The following is a 15,410-nucleotide window of genomic DNA, read 5'->3' as shown; positions in this document are numbered from 1 at the left end:
TCTCTGTGTCACACATGTCCGCCAAAAGTGTGGACAGACAAAAAAGAGAGTGCCGCCAATCGTGGTAACATTGTACCTGCAGCCAGCTCCATATAGTTCCCGCAAGGCTGCTGTACATCCCGACTTAGCAGTCAATATTTACAGAGTAATAAGATGATGAAGAATGTCTGCAATATTACTTTCAGATGGAGTGACAATATCAGACACTGCAAAGTTACCTAAATTTCACTGAATTAGTGACAGGACATCAAGGGCCATACATTAAACTGTACTAAAGTAAAGTACCATTTTGTAACACTTTCTTAACAGATGTTATTGGTTATTTCTAGGGAGAGGAAAGAATTGTTTTATTTTATGCCCAAATTCAGTGCTATTTTGTTGCCTAATTCATTTTTTACACTTTTAATATCTTTTTGGTCAATTTCAATATTATTTCATTCCAATTGTAATGTTATTTTTTCCAATTTCCATGTGTTTTTTTTTACCAAATTTGTTATTATTGTTCGCCAACTTTGCTGCAGTTTTATGGCAAATCTGGTGCAATTCTTCTGCCAAATGCAGTGCTATTTTTTGCCAAATTCAGTACTTTTTTGCAGAATACAGTGTTAGTTTCTTACAAGATTTGATTATATTTTTTGTCAAATATGGTGTTACTTCTTTGCCAAATTCAAAGTTTTTTGTCAATGTTTCTGTTATTTTTGCTAATTTTGGCATTTTCCCGATTTTGGCACTGTTTTTCAACATTGCATCGTAGTTTGTTACCCGGGAAATAAAATGTCACTTTAAGATTATGCATGAACCTTGGTTTCGAGGAAAAAGGAGGCCAAATGCATGTTTTAGCATTCAATAACTACCAGTTAAAGCAACAAATTCCACAATATTTCATAAAAATCAATGGCTTTGGAATGTCTGCTGTAAATGGTGTAAAACTGATACAAGTAGTTAATGCAACCCTCCACTTCAAAAGTAATTCATGACAGTGAAGTAGTTTGTATGTGACAGTCAGTTATATGGAATCAGCACAATAAGACGGGTTGACATGGAGATGTGACAGGATGGCAAAAAGAAGCTACTGTGTTTGACATCCTAATGACAACATATTGACTGAAGCTGCTCCATTTGTTGATGTATCAATGCAGACTGCTCAACAAGGAAAGATATATCACTCACAGACATGTAACACAGTAACAGTAGTCATAAAAAGACCCTAGCTGTTATGCCTCATCACTTACTATCATTTTCAAATGCAACATGAATTGCTGCTGTCAGTGAATGCAGGTTCACCTCAACAAGTTTTCAAAGGAACATTACAGAGGAACTGCATGTAGTGGTCATATGCAGTCAGTTAATTGGCATAAGGCCACTGCTCACTGTGGCAAATACAGCTGTATGTCTTCACTGGGTGGACGATGCACAAACTGGAAAGTAACTGACTGGAGTTGTGTAGTCTCACAAGTTGAGATTTTGCCTCTTTTCAAACTACACAAGTTTCGGCGGCATGAATAACCCAATGAGTTATTTATTCTGTGGTGTGTGGAGGGTGTAGTTCAAGCTGGAGGTTGTCGTGTGGCATTTTGGGGACATTTACATATCATATCTTATAGGCCTACCTGGATCAGAATTTAAAAAAGTGATAAGATGGCTCATTACTTACAAGACACTACCATAGCAATAACCAATCAGAGTACAAGTTTGGTCACACCTTCTGTGCACAGCTGTCATATTGATCTGCAGTCACAACTGCATATAACAATTGTGATCTGCGACATCATGTGAAATTTCTTCGAAAAGTGCTAAGACTATTAAGATGCTACAACGTGAACTCAGTACTACACGATAACACGGGAAGCATAAATACTTTAAATAGAACTGCGCGGCTGCTGCTGTACTGGAGCCATATGGCGCTTTGGTGTAATGGCAAAATGATAACATCCGCTCCTTTCCTGCTGTAGATTACTTTGTTATTCTGACCCAGGTATAGGCCCACTCATTGAGGTTACTGTGAACATGAGCCAGGATGCTTATTTCAACACTGTAGGTGCCCAAGTGTAGCCCTTTCTTCTGTATCTTCATGATGAGTATGCTGTGTACCCTACTGTCTTCCAGTAAGTCAATAGCCATGTTCAAAGGGCTGCACACATACAATCCTGATTTGACAAACACTTAGCCACCATATCTCATCTTGACTAGCCCATTAAATCACCCAATCTTAATCCAATAGAAAATGTCTTGTACCATTTGTAACAGTGAATGAAATGTATGAGCAACACTGCATGATGAATTAAACCAAAAACATCACAACAGCCAAGTGGTGTTAAACCATAAGCATAAATGCGGACATCAGTTTCATGACACTGTTTGTCACCATTGCTATTATTGTTTAATATGAGCTGCACTTCATATGCTCACCACAGTTAAAATGTTATTTTAGGCTTTTTGAGAGCAACAGAGACATGCAAAAATGAGTTCACTTCCCCAATTCATGTCACAAGCTTATTAGAAGTGGACTCAGTTAATTCTCTACACTGTGTGAAATGTAAATTTTAAAGAATGCTCATGTGCTACAGTTTCGCTTCATGCTATCTATCACTGCTGCCAATCTTTGTGATCTACAGTGTGTGGTGCAAAGTACATACATGAGTGGTGTACATAGTTGCTGCGACTGTATCATGTCAGATTTGAACATGAAAGTCTTTAAAATGAACTATTGCGAAACCCTCGTTCTGTTTCCATATCACATCTCTGTCATAGCACATCATCTGCATGAAAAGTACATTTTCAGCACTTTACAAAATGCTTTCACCCCCACCTGCAATCACATCAACAACAGGTAACTCCCACCCTACACGTATTCAGTAGCCCATTTTACTTGTGTTAGTGTGGTGTAGTGACTTCGCTGGCTATTGGGTGACTTAACAAGTCGCCAGCCAATAACACTTCACTAATCAGAAATGGGCGATGTTTCCTCGATCATGATTAAGCATATTCTTTGAGACTCAGCATTTGAATTTACAATGTTGACAATTGCTATTGTTGCAGAATGTAGTACATCGGATATACATGTAAAAAGATGAGACTTAGTTATAAGTGGCACAAAAAAAAGGTGGTAGTTGGACCCCTTCCTCATTTATTGGTTCAGTCTGAACACTATGCATCAACTGTCTTGTTTTACCATTATCACTGCAACCTAGCAGTAATTGTATCATAGTTCCGCAGTGAAGTTAAATGTTGCAACTTGTGTTGGCAATACCGATCGAGGATTACATCAGCATTCCCTCTCTCACATCTCTTCTCTCCACAATTGCCTAAAAGATTTCCTGCATTCCACCACCAACCGTGGTGCAAACCATCTGTCTTTTGAGCCATGAATTTATGGTGTAGAATTGCAAAAAACATAAAATCAGAGAATGTAAAATTGAAGTTTCACTGTATATGGAAAATACTATGTGCCTTACTCATAAAAGGTGAAATTGTTTAGAATCATTATTTTTGCTGATTACAAATGAATATTCCTAAGAACTGTCTTAAGTGGCAAACCAGTTCTTTTTCTTGCTATACTGAACTAACTTTAGTTGTCAGTGGGATTCAGACAATGGGGAAATTACCTTTATAATGTATAGGATATGATATGCCCATTTAGTTTATAACTGATCCTTTTTTCTCCCCAATACCTACTGATTTAAAAATACATGTCTCTAAATCATGCAACTGTTACAAATATTTATAGAATCCTTACCTTTATTGTTGCTGTAGCCTGCTGGCCGCATGCAAAGACATATTTTTCCATCAAGTGCCATACGTAACAGATGATTTGCTGCTCGATATGAATCGAGGCGTGATGTCCTTGCTGTGAAAAAACCACGTTTCTGAGCCCACCCTGAAACATGAAAAATAAGACCATAATGTAAGCAAGGAGTAATTCAGTCACATCTGTTAAAACCTTTAATAATACACTACTGAAAACAATTCTCATTTGCATCAAATTACATTGGTAGAATGAATTAACTACAGCCATTCACATAACAAAAACAGAAAAATTACGCAAACACAGCACTGTTTCATGTTTGGGTCTTGTCATTTTAGTTATTTTATTCTGTAATAACACAGCAAATTGCCAAAAGATATGACATTTCATGACACTCAATAAATAATAATGTAGCTGCAAAAGATTAATACAGAGCATGGACTATGAATGTAAATTGGAATTCATGGCTGTTAAAAAGCTGTATAGATCCATCTCATCTATCAGCCATTCAAGATTTTCTTTTTTATAGGAGGAGTGCCAGGGATAGTTTTCAGGAGCACTGGTATATCGTAGTAGATTCTTACCATCACAGATGTCCACTGCAGACCACTCCTCATCTCCCTCAGGATGCTTAATTTGTAGTAAATGTGGTAAATCCATTCTCTCCCCAAGAAACTGAATTGCTGAATATGGTTCTCGGAGCTGAGCAATTGGGTAACTCCCCATTAGCACCTTAAAAGAACAAACATAAAGAATTGATTGGCGACTCCATGTTGTCTTGTGCACTACGACCAGGTAACAGGTATACTTGAAAAAAGAGACAGCATTGGTCGTATATTTTTTACTATTGCAAAATCGATTTTCTGTCACTGAGTGCCCATTTTCAGTGCTATATTGTATAACTTAAATTGGGATGCACTGTTGTCACTAAGCTTACGGCAATCACATAGACTATGTGATTGCCGTAAGCTTAGTGACAACAGTGCATCCCAATTTAAGTTATACAATATAGCACTGAAGATGGTCACTCAGTGACAGAAAATCGATTTTGCAATAGTAAAAAATATACGACCAATGCTGACTCTTTTTTCAAGTAAACATAAAGAAGTTATTAAAGAAATTGAACTTCATCAAGCTCATTACTAAGTTAAGCATCTTCAAATGCAGTTAACTCTTGACAAGTTTGAAAACAAGTAATTAAGGTACCCACAGTTCAAGCAATTGATTATCATGGCAAAATGGAGAAATCAGGCAGAATTGTGGATATCAAATTACTGAATAGAACCAGTCTTTACAGTTTACTGAAAACAAGCTATCCTGTGTTATACACCCTAAGTTCAGAAAAAAGTTCAGTAATTAAACACACACACACACACACACACACACACACACACACACACACACAACAGCAGACACTCTTGCTACAGCAAAACGAAACAAAAGAAATTCATTCCGCACATAAAAACGAATTGCAAGAATATATTTAGTATTAGCGAGTGTGCTTTGTACTTGAATCTACCATATAAGTGTAGAAGAATGTAAAGAATGGTGCAGCAAACAAAAACTGTGAGTAATGATAATAGTTAATACTGCTTACAAATGCAAGGTAAAGCATGAGAACTGTTCACGATCCCTAGCCCAAAATTATAAGAAAAACTATTGGGTTGGTGCATAAGTTTGTAACATTTTTCTGTGAGTTTAATGAACACAACAGATATACATCACAGAGACTTTTAAGTCATCAATTTTCCTTGCCTATTTATAACAGTCTGCTGACGTAGGATAACTTTTCAATTCAGTGACAGTAGAAATCACATGGTTTTGAGGTGAAGAACTCATCGAATCATGTTCGGAGCGCATTTTCATCAAGAAAGGAAACCCCTGAAGGTTGTTTAATAGGCGAAAATCTGAGGGTGAAAGATCAGGTGAATAAGGTGAATGGAGGAAGATTTCCCAACCCAACTCCTGTATAGTGTTTTTTGTCACTCTAGCACAATGTGGGCACACCTTATCATGGAGCAGCATCAACTCACAAGGTCTTCCTTGTCATTGTTCTTGGATTGCTTCTGCTTCTGCTGTTGACAATACAGGCCAGTAGTCATGGTCACATCTTGGTGAAACCATTTATAGTACAGCACACTGTCGCTGTCCCACCAGATGCATAACTATCTTTTGTGGATGTGCACAGGTCATTGTACAGGGAGTTGTTGCTTTGTTTTGTCTCAACCATTCCTTTCTTTTCCTTATGCTAGCATAAAGATACAATTTCTCGTCACCAGTAGCAATACACGATAGGAATGGTTGGAGTTTTCACAAGCCAATTGATGGCAAGCAAGCAGAGATGCATATACGGCCACCCGCTGATGCGGTATGCACACACCCGATATTTGAATCTACCCTAGAACATGCAAAACAAAAACCCTCCATACTTATGCACCAACCTAATATATTGTTATACTGGCTACTAACGATAATTTACAATAAAGGCTTTATTGCAGTCACAATTGATGGTATTTAACCTGTATCACTTGTAACTCCAAATGTACACAGTTTTTTTATGAAACTACCACTATTCTCCCAAAACATACATGTAATATCAGGACAAACAATACCTCTGTGGAAAAATGAATCCTTTAAAGCATCCTCCTTCACCAATTGTCTTTCTGAACTAATCTAGAACAGCATGTTTCAATTTCACTCACCACTGCACTCAACGCATCTCCTCGCCCTTAAAAACTACTCCTCAAACAATTTATTTTCCCCACACGCCTTCTGAAAACTAGGCACGCTCACTGCCTCAGGCCTGCATAAGTTCTTCAACTTCAGTTGTGCAAGACAGGTAATGTCATATGAGAGTGGCTGCTCAATAACTCTGAAGCTTATTGCTGCTGAAAAATCACTACAAATTTTGTCTATGTCTTCGAACAATAATGTAATGAAAGATCCTTCATCAGTGTTTTGACTTGAAACATATTAAAGTGTCTCTGCATCTTGAGCAAGGCTTTATTCTATATACTTTTTCTGAATGGATATCTGCTGAAATCTGAATGCCAGTACATACTAACACACATCTTATAGTGAAGAAAATTAATGTCATTTTAACTTTACAGTCGGGGCTTTCAGATTAGTTTTTTGACTTGCTTAAAAATTACAAAAATAAAGCCAAGTTCTGTTGCTTGTTTGGTGATATAGTGGTGAAGTGGCAGAGTGCATATCAAAGATCACAGGTTCGGTACCCGGTCAATCCTAGGATTTTTATCTGTCACTTGTCACTTTTTTCACCTCTTGCAGCGTTTGCTGATGTGTAAAATGTTAGTTGCACAGTAGTTTGGGATCCATGTTAAATAGTAAGTGTCCCTGTAACTGGCTAAGTTGGTTCAAAGGCCAGAGGAAGACAGCAGCCAACAGGACTAAAGCACTGCAGTGTTCAAAAAAATCTTCAGGTTGATGACTGCTTGACTCATTTTGAAAATAAAGCTGTTTTGTTGCTCGTAACAACAGTATTCACATAGTGAGATGTATCATTTCCACACTGTTTGAGGATTTCTTTGCACCACATGATACAATGTGCCATTTAATCCTCTAGTAATGAGTTTGGTACCAATAAAAGACAAAGACTTGCCATTTCAATGTGTTCTTGCTGACTTGTGTGAACTGCTGGTACAGAAAGTGTTAAGAACTTCTCTTTATGGTGGTATGAAGTACCCTGGCCCTCGTTTCCTGATTCCATAAACAGTAACATTTTCCTCTGTAATATATGAAGGAAGTTAGCCTACTAAAGAGCAACACTCGGAATGAAGTTAATAGTCACGAGCACTCTGTAAATTGTCTACATAGCATGGACATGTGAACAGCCTCCTCCTCCAAGCACTGAAGGTTGCTGTGGTATGTTTTTATATAGGCTAGCATTAGTCTTCATGCTTTACATAAATTCAACATAAATATACAAGAGAAGTGATGTAACTACCAATAATTATTCTGGCACATATATAATGGTTATGAACGTGCAGTATCTGAAATTGTGCAGCCCAGCTAATTACGGCAAACTCTCGAATCTGATGATGGTCCATTCCAAGACTGTAAGTACTAGTTAATAGAGAGAATCTTGACATACAACTAAGGAATTAAATCATCAACTTCATAAAATTTTAATAAAGTATGAGTCCACTATCAACTTCTAACAATTTATTCAATTGAGAGTCAATTAGTGAAGCTCAGCACTCTGGAAGTTAAGTTTTAGTGAAACATGTCTCTGATTTGGTCTGTATATTTTAAGTAAACATTTTTACTCTGGTGCAAGTTGCTAAACCTATATGTCCTCAACATCAATGAATGCAAATTGGCTTTGGCTGGTGGGAAAGTGAAGGAATCAGGAGTGAAATAAGGTATATTTAGTGCAATGTTGTATCAAACACCAAACAGATGTTAATTATTGCAAAACTGTTTATTGTGTCCCCCCCCCCCCCCCCCCCCCAGTCGAAGGAGATCATTGTTCATACATACAGTGCAGGTCAGTCTGATTCAGTACTATATATATATATATATATATATATATATATATATATATATATAATGGAAGGAAACATTCCACGTGGGAAAAATTATATATAATTATATATAAAAACAAAGATGTCTGCTTGTGTCTGTATGTGTGGATGGATATGTGCGTGTGTGCGAATGTATACCTGTCCTTTTTTCCCCCTAAGGTAAGTCTTTCCGCTCCCGGGATTGGAATGACTCCTTACCCTCTCCCTTAAAACCCACTTCCTTTCGTCTTCCCCTCTCCTTCCCTCTTCCCTGATGAGGCAACAGTTTGTTGCGAAAGCTTGAATTTTGTGTGTATGTTTGTGTTTGTTTGTGTGTCTATCGACCTGCCATCTTTGTTTTATATATATATATATATATATATATATATATATATATATATATATATATATTAAAAAAAACAAAGATGAGGTGACTTACCGAACAAAAGCGCTGGCAGGTCGATAGATACACAAACAAACACAAACATACACACAAAATTCAAGCTTTCGCAACAAACTGTTGCCTCATCAGGAAAGAGGGAAGGAGAGGGGAAGACGGAAGGAAGTGGGTTTTAAGAGAGAGGGTAAGGAGTCATTCCAATCCCGGGAGCGGAAAGACTTACCTTAGGGGGAAAAAAGGACAGGTATACACTAGCACACACGCACATATCCATCCACACATACAGACACAAGCCATTTGTCTGTATGTGTGGATGGATACGTGCGTGTGTGCTAGTGTATACCTGTCCTTTTTTCCCCCTAAGGTAAGTCTTTCCGCTCCCGGGATTGGAATGACTCCTTACCCTCTCTCTTAAAACCCACTTCCTTCCGTCTTCCCCTCTCCTTCCCTCTTTCCTGATGAGGCAACAGTTTGTTGCGAAAGCTTGAATTTTGTGTGTATGTTTGTGTTTGTTTGTGTATCTATCGACCTGCCAGCGCTTTTGTTCGGTAAGTCACCTCATCTTTGTTTTTATATATAATTTTTCCCACGTGGAATGTTTCCTTCCATTATATATATATATATATATATATATATATATATATATATATATATATATATATAGAGAGAGAGAGAGAGAGAGAGAGAGAGAGAGAGAATGTCTTGCAGTACACCTTGCAGGAGCGTACCAGTCACTTAAAGTAATATTCTGAACAAGAGATTTCCTTGTACAAAACATAACCTCCAAATTTTAACAGAGGCAGTGCTTATGGCTCATACTATTTAAGAGCATATCTTAATGGTGTTATCTTTAAACCACTGAAACTCAAAGATGGAAATTATTTACTCTACATTGTGACAAAATTAATGAATCTGTTGACAGACTTTTTTGTCAGGTCTGAAAATATGTACAGTTCTTACAAACCTTAACTTGAATGAAGAAAATCATTGTGTCCATGAATTCATTTAGGAAAGGTATAACTTATTAAAAATTCAAACAACAATTTTGCTTTATCTGAATGAGTGAGGAGAAACCCGAACAAAAGCATATGTTACACAATGTACTGTATATGAGAGATTAACTTTTGCTTTGGGACATTATACACTTTTGTCTTCTTCAGCTCATGTTATAATCCATCAATTAAAAATAACCAATTTCTGAAAATGTAATATGATTGGATGGTTAAAAAATCTATTCACCAAGCAGTGGCAGCAGAAAACACACGTAAAAGTTATAGAAATGTTCAAGCTTTTGGAGCCAGTGGCTCTTTGTTCTGGCAGAAGGGCTGGAGGGGAAAGAAGAGGGGTGAAAGGAAAGGACTGGTCATATTTAGGAAATGGGGAGAGTTACAGAAAAGTCACGAGAACCCTGGGTTAGGGGAGACTTGTCGGATGTGACTTTTTCATAACTCTCCTGATTTCCTAAAACCTACCAGTCCTCTTTCTTTTCCGCTTCAACCCTTCTGCCAGAAGAAGAAACCACCGGCTCCGAAACCTTGCACATTTTTGTAACGTTTGTTTGTGTTTCCTCCCGCCGCAGCTTCGTTAGTAGATTTTTTATCCATCCAATTATATGATAATCTGTTATTCATCTCACTTCAACTAACTAACTTGTCTAGATACTCCGGCGTGCAAATCCAACTAACTTGTCTTCCTCTCAGTATCTCCATTTGCCTACGCCTGTTATGGTTTCATAAATTCCTGTTTCTTAACATTCTCTTTTCTTCATTATCTTCTTAAGAGGTTATTCTTTCCACTTCCGGCATACATTTCTCTCCCCATCAACCACATTCATAGGAAATTATACTTAGTTGAACTGTAAAAATAAGTTTAGTATCATAAGAATGGTTTAAATGTAAATCCGAATATTTTTGGTTGTGCTTTACTGCAACTTATTGATATTGAATGAAACAAAAAGTTTACTGTTACCAGTCACTGTTTATTTATTACCACAATGTGTTTTGACGGTTTAAATATATGAAATGTATGAGTTCTGTTACGACTTTGGACTAACCAGTGATACTGTCTAGCGTAGAGAGAGAGAGAGAGAGAGAGAGTGGGGGGGGGGGGGGGGGGGCAATATTTCAGTGTGGAATAACACAACACATACCTGCCGTATTAAGACACATAAATTGATCTGATGATGGAAGTTTAAACCTTCAAACACGTTGTAATAAATAAACAGAGACAGGCAACAGTGAACTTGATGTTTCATTCAATAAGAATGGATTATTTTACACTACCCAGAGAAAGGAGTTGAGGCATGACAAATTGATGCTTTGAGTCTGCCTGTCACGCATGCACACAAGGCATAATTAGCATTGCATTGTAATCGAGAGAAAGAAATCCAAGTTCAAGTCTCAGACTGGTACACAGAACTTCACTGCAACATACAACTGTCGCGTCCCGGCACAGGTCCCGGATACCAATACAGAGTTGGGCGAACCTGTGTGGCGCAATCGGTATGTTGACGAGAATTATGGGTTTGTGGTTCCCTTTAACTAGCCTTTATTACGGAGGTGAGAGGGAGTACAATCTCCTGGACTGTCTAAGGGCATGTAGGAGGTGTAGATACATTAGACAATACTTTCAATAGGTAGTGGGTATGAGGGGGGAATTGGCAGCACTGAACTGTCAAAACAGGAAGGTGAGATTTCTCCTTTAACGCAATTTATTGAACTAATATCACAAAGGACATGTGAGGTGTCAGACCCTTCCCCTTACTCTGTACACTTCTATAGATTCAGCCAGAATCTCCACTTCTCACTCTATGTCGGAAACGACTACTCACGAGAACTACAACCTTTGAATTCACTCTTCGTATAAATAATGGACCCTTGTCCTATCTCACAGGAGACAAGCACCAGCCAGTGGCTTGTTCCTTCTATTGCTGAAACTAACTGTAGAGGCTACTTGAGGCAGAGACAAACTGTCCCTGTTCAAAACTATTCCAATGCAAAACTTCTACTTAGCTGACAGTTGTAGTTGCTTCCACCAGAGCATCACCGTCTTCTCGTAGTTGCAGTTCCTATAGACTCATCAGTAGCGGCTGCTACCTTCTCGATGCTGCCGGGCCTCGTCTGCTTGTGCCCTCTTCAACTTCTGCGATGACTCTGCTTCTTGCTGCTTGTGGATGCCCTTAAATACCCATTTTGAAGGTCTGCCCTGCTCGGACGCAGCCCTCGCATCCTCTTTCTCTAACTTATTTTTCGGTCTTCCTGGACATTTCGTCGCTGTGGACCTATATTGGTTTCGATATGTCCGACAGAGTCCCAGGGCAGAAAGCTCCTTCTCGCCCTCCAAGGTCTGGGAGACGGGCTGTCCGTATCCTCGACGTGTTTACTAGCTGAGGCTATTTGTACTGTGTGACACTTTCCCTTCCGTGTCTGCGGAACTCCGGGTTTCGCTGTGCGGCATCCGCATAAGATATACTGGCTGAACCTTTACATTATGCGTTGCTAAGAATTGCTATGTCATTTTGTTAATTAAATCCTATGGGAACATGACACCTCCTCCCAAAAGTACATTAATGTGCACTACTCAAAGTGCTGTTAATACACCAAATTGTTACAATTATTATTTTTTTTTATCTGGAGGAGAAACAACTTTACATCACAGTATTACAAAAAATTGTCCTTATACTACCCTGAAAGAAAATGACTACTTGCTATGTTCTATCGCTTATTCTTTATAAATACTCTGTCATCTGCATCTCGTGGATGCCTTTCATAGATTACTATTTCTTCGTCTCTGTCTCCTGATCTTACAGGTAGTCTAGATGTTTCAGTTGCATTAACTACAGTTGTCCTTACACAAATTGAGTGACAACAGCTCCCTCCTCCCTTCTCATCAAACAACTTCTTGTATAAATATTTACAACAATTACACTTCACACAACACAGAAATACAATGACTATGATAATTAAACTTATACTGATATACATAGTAATTGAATATGTTTGGACTCTTTTCTCTCTCTCTCTCTAATTCAATTTGTTCCTTGTCTATGAATTTACTAATTTCGTCCAGTCTTTTACCTGCTACTCTTAAATCATCTAGATTGGAAGTGACGTGCTTCAAAGGTAAATCAAATCTTATTTCCATCTCATTAATTTTCGTTTTCACTTCCTCACAACAATCTAAATTAATATCTACATTAGGTATAATATCTTTCTTAGTATAATTGCTTTGAATCACTTTGTCTGAATGGATGTGTGTCCCATATCCTTCACAATTCTTTTTGAATTTTATTATTCCTCTCCCAAGAAGTTTTACATCCTGTGACGGATGCGAACTGCATAAAATCGTCATGTCTTCCTCCTTAGGTACTATATACAACCATTCATTGGTACTTAACCGAGTCCATAAACTTTGTTCAAAGGAAATCATTTTCTTAACACAATTAGTTGGGATCTGTGTATCTTGTAGTAACTTCACAGTCCTCTTGGTCATACATTGATATTAGGCCAAACGTGTGTTTACATATTTTCCTATTCTTATCTATTTCCTTACATTCTAAATGCTCATAGGATACCTTAGCATAAAACTTTTTAGAGCTATCTAACAGTAAATATTCTTTTTCCAGCTGTATGTAAGTAAACTGTCCTGTGCCAGCTGTTACTTCCACTTATTTTCAATTAGGGGTATATTAATCACATAACCTAATACTTCCTTGGTTACAAATACATCCAGATTCATAACTTTTAAAAGTATATATCCATATTCCTCTACTAGAGGGATGGGAAATCATACGTCTCTTCAGTTGTCTTGAATTAATCTTAAATTCTGAACCATTTCCACTGGATTCACAATAAGAGGTGCAAGGATACCCTTCTGTGCATTAACTATGGCACTTACTAATTGTTCATATTGCACACCTATCTCATTAAACAAGCCTTGCAACTGTAGGAGCTGCTCATTGATCGTCATGAATGCTGCCATCCATCTCAAACCATGATCAGTTGTTTTCAATGAATAAGTGATAAATTGTTCCAGCTTGGCCATTCCGTTCTTGAGCAATTGCTCATTCGAACTGATTGATTCTACCGTTCTATTTAGACCGGTCAGCGTGGCTCTGACTACAGCCAGCCTTTATCGGGTGAATTTCTATGACATTGTCTGCTTCTCCAAGCGCTTGAAAACAGTATGACCACCCCACGCAGATGACAATCCAAATCCAAAACGTCACTGGTCTGGGCACCCTGCTGGGTCTGTAAGCGAAATTTTATAGCCTAATAATATGGCTTCAGCCTGTTAGCATGTACTTTTAATTATTCCTTTCTATGCGTTTTCAATACTACATTAGGTAAATCTACTTCCACTACTTTGTAGGGACCTCTAAATTGGATATCTAGTTTCTTTGATTTCCCATGTCTTACAGTCTCGTCATGTACCAGCACTCTGTCACCTATCTTTTAAAGTTTCGGGAATTCTCTGTCTTGTCATAGTAAGCCTTGTTGGTTAATTTTGCCTCTTTTATTTTCTCTCGTGCTATCCTATGTGCTTCCTGCATTCTTGTTTTGAACTGGTCTACATAATTGTCATAATTGTACCCTATTGTGGCTGTCTCTTTCTGTAAGATTCCTGGTACATTCACAATTCTCCCAAACAGTAACTCGAATGGGGTATACCCGGTGCTGCTATGAGGGGTAGTATTAAAAACAAATGTACTGTAAGGAACCCACTTATCCCAATTGCTGTGGTCCTCGTTTATAAAGTGCCTTAAGTATTCCACTAGCGTTCGACGCATCCTTTCTAACGCTCCATTAGTCTGGGGACAAAAAGCAGTGGTCTGGATCTTTTTGATTCTCGATATTTTACATAATATCTTAAACACTTGACTCAGAAAGTTTGATCCTTGGTCTGTTAACAATAGTGATGGAATTCCATATTGTAATATAATTTCTTTAACGAATTTCTCAGCTACTGTATCTGTGTCTTGCCTCTCCACTGGAATAGCTACTGTGAACTTACTCGAATCATCCTGAAATGTTAAAATATATTTATTACCTCCTGTTGTTACAACTAGAGGACCAACTATGTCCATATAACACTTCCCAAACACAGTTTCTGCCATGTCTGTAAAACTAATGGCATCTTTATCTTACTCTGCGTAAACTTATTTCGCTGACATTTATCACGTGTTCTAATGTATTGCTCAACATCACCTTTCATTCCTTTCCATGAACCGTATTTCTTTAAATGTTCTACAGTTCGGTGAATACCTTGGTGTCCGCCTAGTGGATTATCATGTACCTCCTTCAAAATTTTGGCTTTCTGTTCCTCACTTAGCTCTGCCTCCTCTTCCTCTAACTTATTAGTCTCGGTTGTCATTCTTATTAGCTCTTGGCTTTCCTTCGCCTGTGCCTCTTCGTCACTTTGTCTCAGTCTGCTTTTTTTTTATATATATATATATATATATATATATATATATATATATATATATATATATATATATATATATATATATATATAAAAAGCAGACTGAGACAAAGTGACGAAGATATATATATATATATATATATATATATATATATATATATATTTTTTTTTTTTAGCCTCCATTTTAATAAACACGATGATGGGTCTTTCACACTGAAAATCCAAGTTAGTGGCTTATGGTCTGTGACAATTGCAAATTTTCTCCCATATACATATGGTCTGAATTGTTTTGTTGCCCATACTAACGCTAAACACTCTA

At 37.7% G+C, this 15,410-nt stretch overlaps 1 protein-coding gene across 1 annotated transcript in view; it reads right to left on the bottom strand.

The window, feature by feature from the left end:
- The window catches only part of LOC124583376 (guanine nucleotide-binding protein-like 1), a 62,586-nt gene that overhangs the window by 3,885 nt on the left and 43,291 nt on the right, over positions 1 to 15,410 (bottom strand). Inside the window, exons 10-11 of the mRNA XM_047131337.1 lie at positions 4,330 to 4,477; positions 3,737 to 3,877 (exon numbers count right to left, since the gene is read on the bottom strand). Of these exons, the coding sequence (XP_046987293.1) occupies positions 3,737 to 3,877; positions 4,330 to 4,477 (289 nt within the window). The remainder of the gene's footprint in view (positions 1 to 3,736; positions 3,878 to 4,329; positions 4,478 to 15,410) is intronic.

The sequence above is a fragment of the Schistocerca americana genome, chromosome 1 (genome assembly GCF_021461395.2).
Source record: "Schistocerca americana isolate TAMUIC-IGC-003095 chromosome 1, iqSchAmer2.1, whole genome shotgun sequence".
NCBI classification, from domain to species: domain Eukaryota; kingdom Metazoa; phylum Arthropoda; class Insecta; order Orthoptera; family Acrididae; genus Schistocerca; species Schistocerca americana.
Note: the sequence above shows the minus strand (reverse complement) of the source record. Positions and strands in the feature narration are given on the sequence as shown.